Consider the following 1987-nt stretch of genomic DNA (forward strand, 5'->3'; position numbering starts at 1 on the left):
GCCGCGCACAACAATCGGACCCCCACAGACCAGGGCGCGGGGCGGCGGGGGGAGGGGGGGCAATCGGGCGGCCAGCGCGCGGCCGGGATCGGTTGGCAGTTCAGGTGTATTCACGTGTTTCGCCGGCGGACAACCGAGCGGCCGGGCCGCGCACACGGCCCGGGGGGGGGGGGAGGGGAGGCCCGGCGACCGGAGGCCGCCTTCTCCGCGCTAGGGCAGCAGCAGCGCGCGGCCGGCGTCGGCGAAGTTGCACAGCCCGGGGCCGGTGGCCGCGAGGATGACGCGCACGCCGGCGCGCTGGCCGGCCAGGCGCAAGTCGGCCGCCTCGGCCGGGGTCGTTCCCCCGAGCAGGACCACCAGCAGGGTGGACGGTCCTCCGGTGGCCGAGGGGCCGGGCCCGGGGCCGGGGCCGGGGCCGGGCTCGGCGCCAGCCGGCGGGGCGGGCTGCTCGGGCGCGCGGGGGTGGTCCGCCCGGCCGGCCGGCCGGGGCTCGGGCCCGGTGGACGACGTGCGTGGCCGGCCGGCCGGGCTGGGCGGCTCGGGCCCGGGTGCCTGGCCGTCGGACCGGCCGGCGTCGGGCTCGGGGCCGCCCCCGAGCAGGGTGCTGAGGATGGCCCGGCCGCCGCGGGCCAGAGCCCCGCCCGGGGGCAGGACCCCGGCGATGCGCGCCCGGCGCCCGGCCCCGGTCAGGTAGCTGCTCAGGGCGGCCAGCGGCTGGTCCGGGGGCGAGGCGACGCCGGCCAGGCCGGGGGTGGCCGCCGGCCGGGCCCCGCCGGCCCGGGCCCCGCCCGGGTCCGATTGGCCGGCCGCCCCGGCCGCCACCTCCAGCGGGTCCGGCGACCCGGCCGGCGAGAAGGGCGGCGCCCAGGAGCTGTTCATGGCCTCCGGCGGGTCCAGCAGGCGGAGCTCCGCCCGGCGGTCCGGCAGCATTTGGCACAGGGCCACCAGGGCCCGGAAGATGGCCCCGGGCCCGGACAGATCGCCCGGGTGCTCGGCGGCCAGGTGGCTGGGGCCGCGCCGGACGCGGTCCAGCCGGGCCAGGACCCGGCTCGGCCCGGCCGGCCCGCCGAGCCCCGGCCACTGGCGCAGGCGCAGGGCCAGAGCCGCGTCGCGTCGGCGCCAGGCCGACTCCACGTCGCCGGCCGCGTCGCCGGCCGACCCCCCGGGCCCGGCCCCGAGCGCCGCCGCCGCCGCCAGAAAGGCCCCGCCCGAGCGCCGGGCCCCGGTGGCCCGCAGCCGGGCCAGGTGCCGGTCGCACGCCCCGAGCAGGCAGTACACCCAGCCGCAGAGGGCCAGCGCCAGGGGCAGGACCGCCCCGGCTGGCAGGGCCCCGGCCAGGGCGCCGAGCGTGTGGCCGCCGGCCTGCCCGGGCCCCGGCGCCCGGCGGCCCTTCCCCTGCGCCTCCTCCTCCTCCTCCGGCGGAGTCAGCGCATCCAGCACCTCCACCAGCTGGTCGAACACCTGGCTGATGACCGTGTCCAGGGCGTCCACCCCGGCCGGGCAGGACAGCAGGGTCGACAGCATGACCCGGCTGGCCGAGTGCAGGGCGTCAGCCAGGCGGTCCAGCAGGATGGCCCTGTGGCGGCCGGGGCAGGGCGAGGGGGGGGCGGGACAAAGTCAGCTACGGAGCCGGCGACGACCGAGGGCGAGCAACAAAAGCCGGGGCAAGAGGGGGGGGGGGACGTACTGCGGGTCAGAAAGGCGGGCTCGGAGCATGCGCGCCAGGGCCAGCAGCCCGGTTGGCGGGACGCCGGCCAGGGCAGTCTGCTCGATGATGGAGTCCAGCTGCTGCAGGGGCGAGCTCTGTGAAGTGGGCGGAGCAAAGGGGGGAGCAGAAAGTGAAGGAGCAGCAAAGAGCGAAGGGGCGGCAAATGGTAGCAGTAGAAGGGCAGCAGACAACAAGTGAGCAGCAAGTGAGCAGCAAGTGAGCAGCAAGTGAGCAGCAAGTGAGCAGCAAGTGAGCAGCAAGTGAGCAGCAAGTGAGCAG

General features: G+C 78.2%; 1 protein-coding gene across 1 annotated transcript in view; it reads right to left on the reverse strand.

Moving 5' to 3' along the window:
- Window positions 1-210: 210 nt before the first annotated feature.
- The window catches only part of H696_02676 (hypothetical protein), a gene marked incomplete at both ends in the record, with an annotated part of 1903 nt that continues 126 nt past the window's right edge, over window positions 211-1987 (reverse strand). Inside the window, 2 exons of the mRNA XM_009496590.1 lie at window positions 211-1576; window positions 1688-1803. Of these exons, the coding sequence (XP_009494865.1) occupies window positions 211-1576; window positions 1688-1803 (1482 nt within the window). The remainder of the gene's footprint in view (window positions 1577-1687; window positions 1804-1987) is intronic.

The sequence above is a fragment of the Fonticula alba genome (assembly GCF_000388065.1).
Source record: "Fonticula alba strain ATCC 38817 unplaced genomic scaffold supercont2.4, whole genome shotgun sequence".
Classification (NCBI taxonomy): Eukaryota; order Rotosphaerida; family Fonticulaceae; genus Fonticula; species Fonticula alba.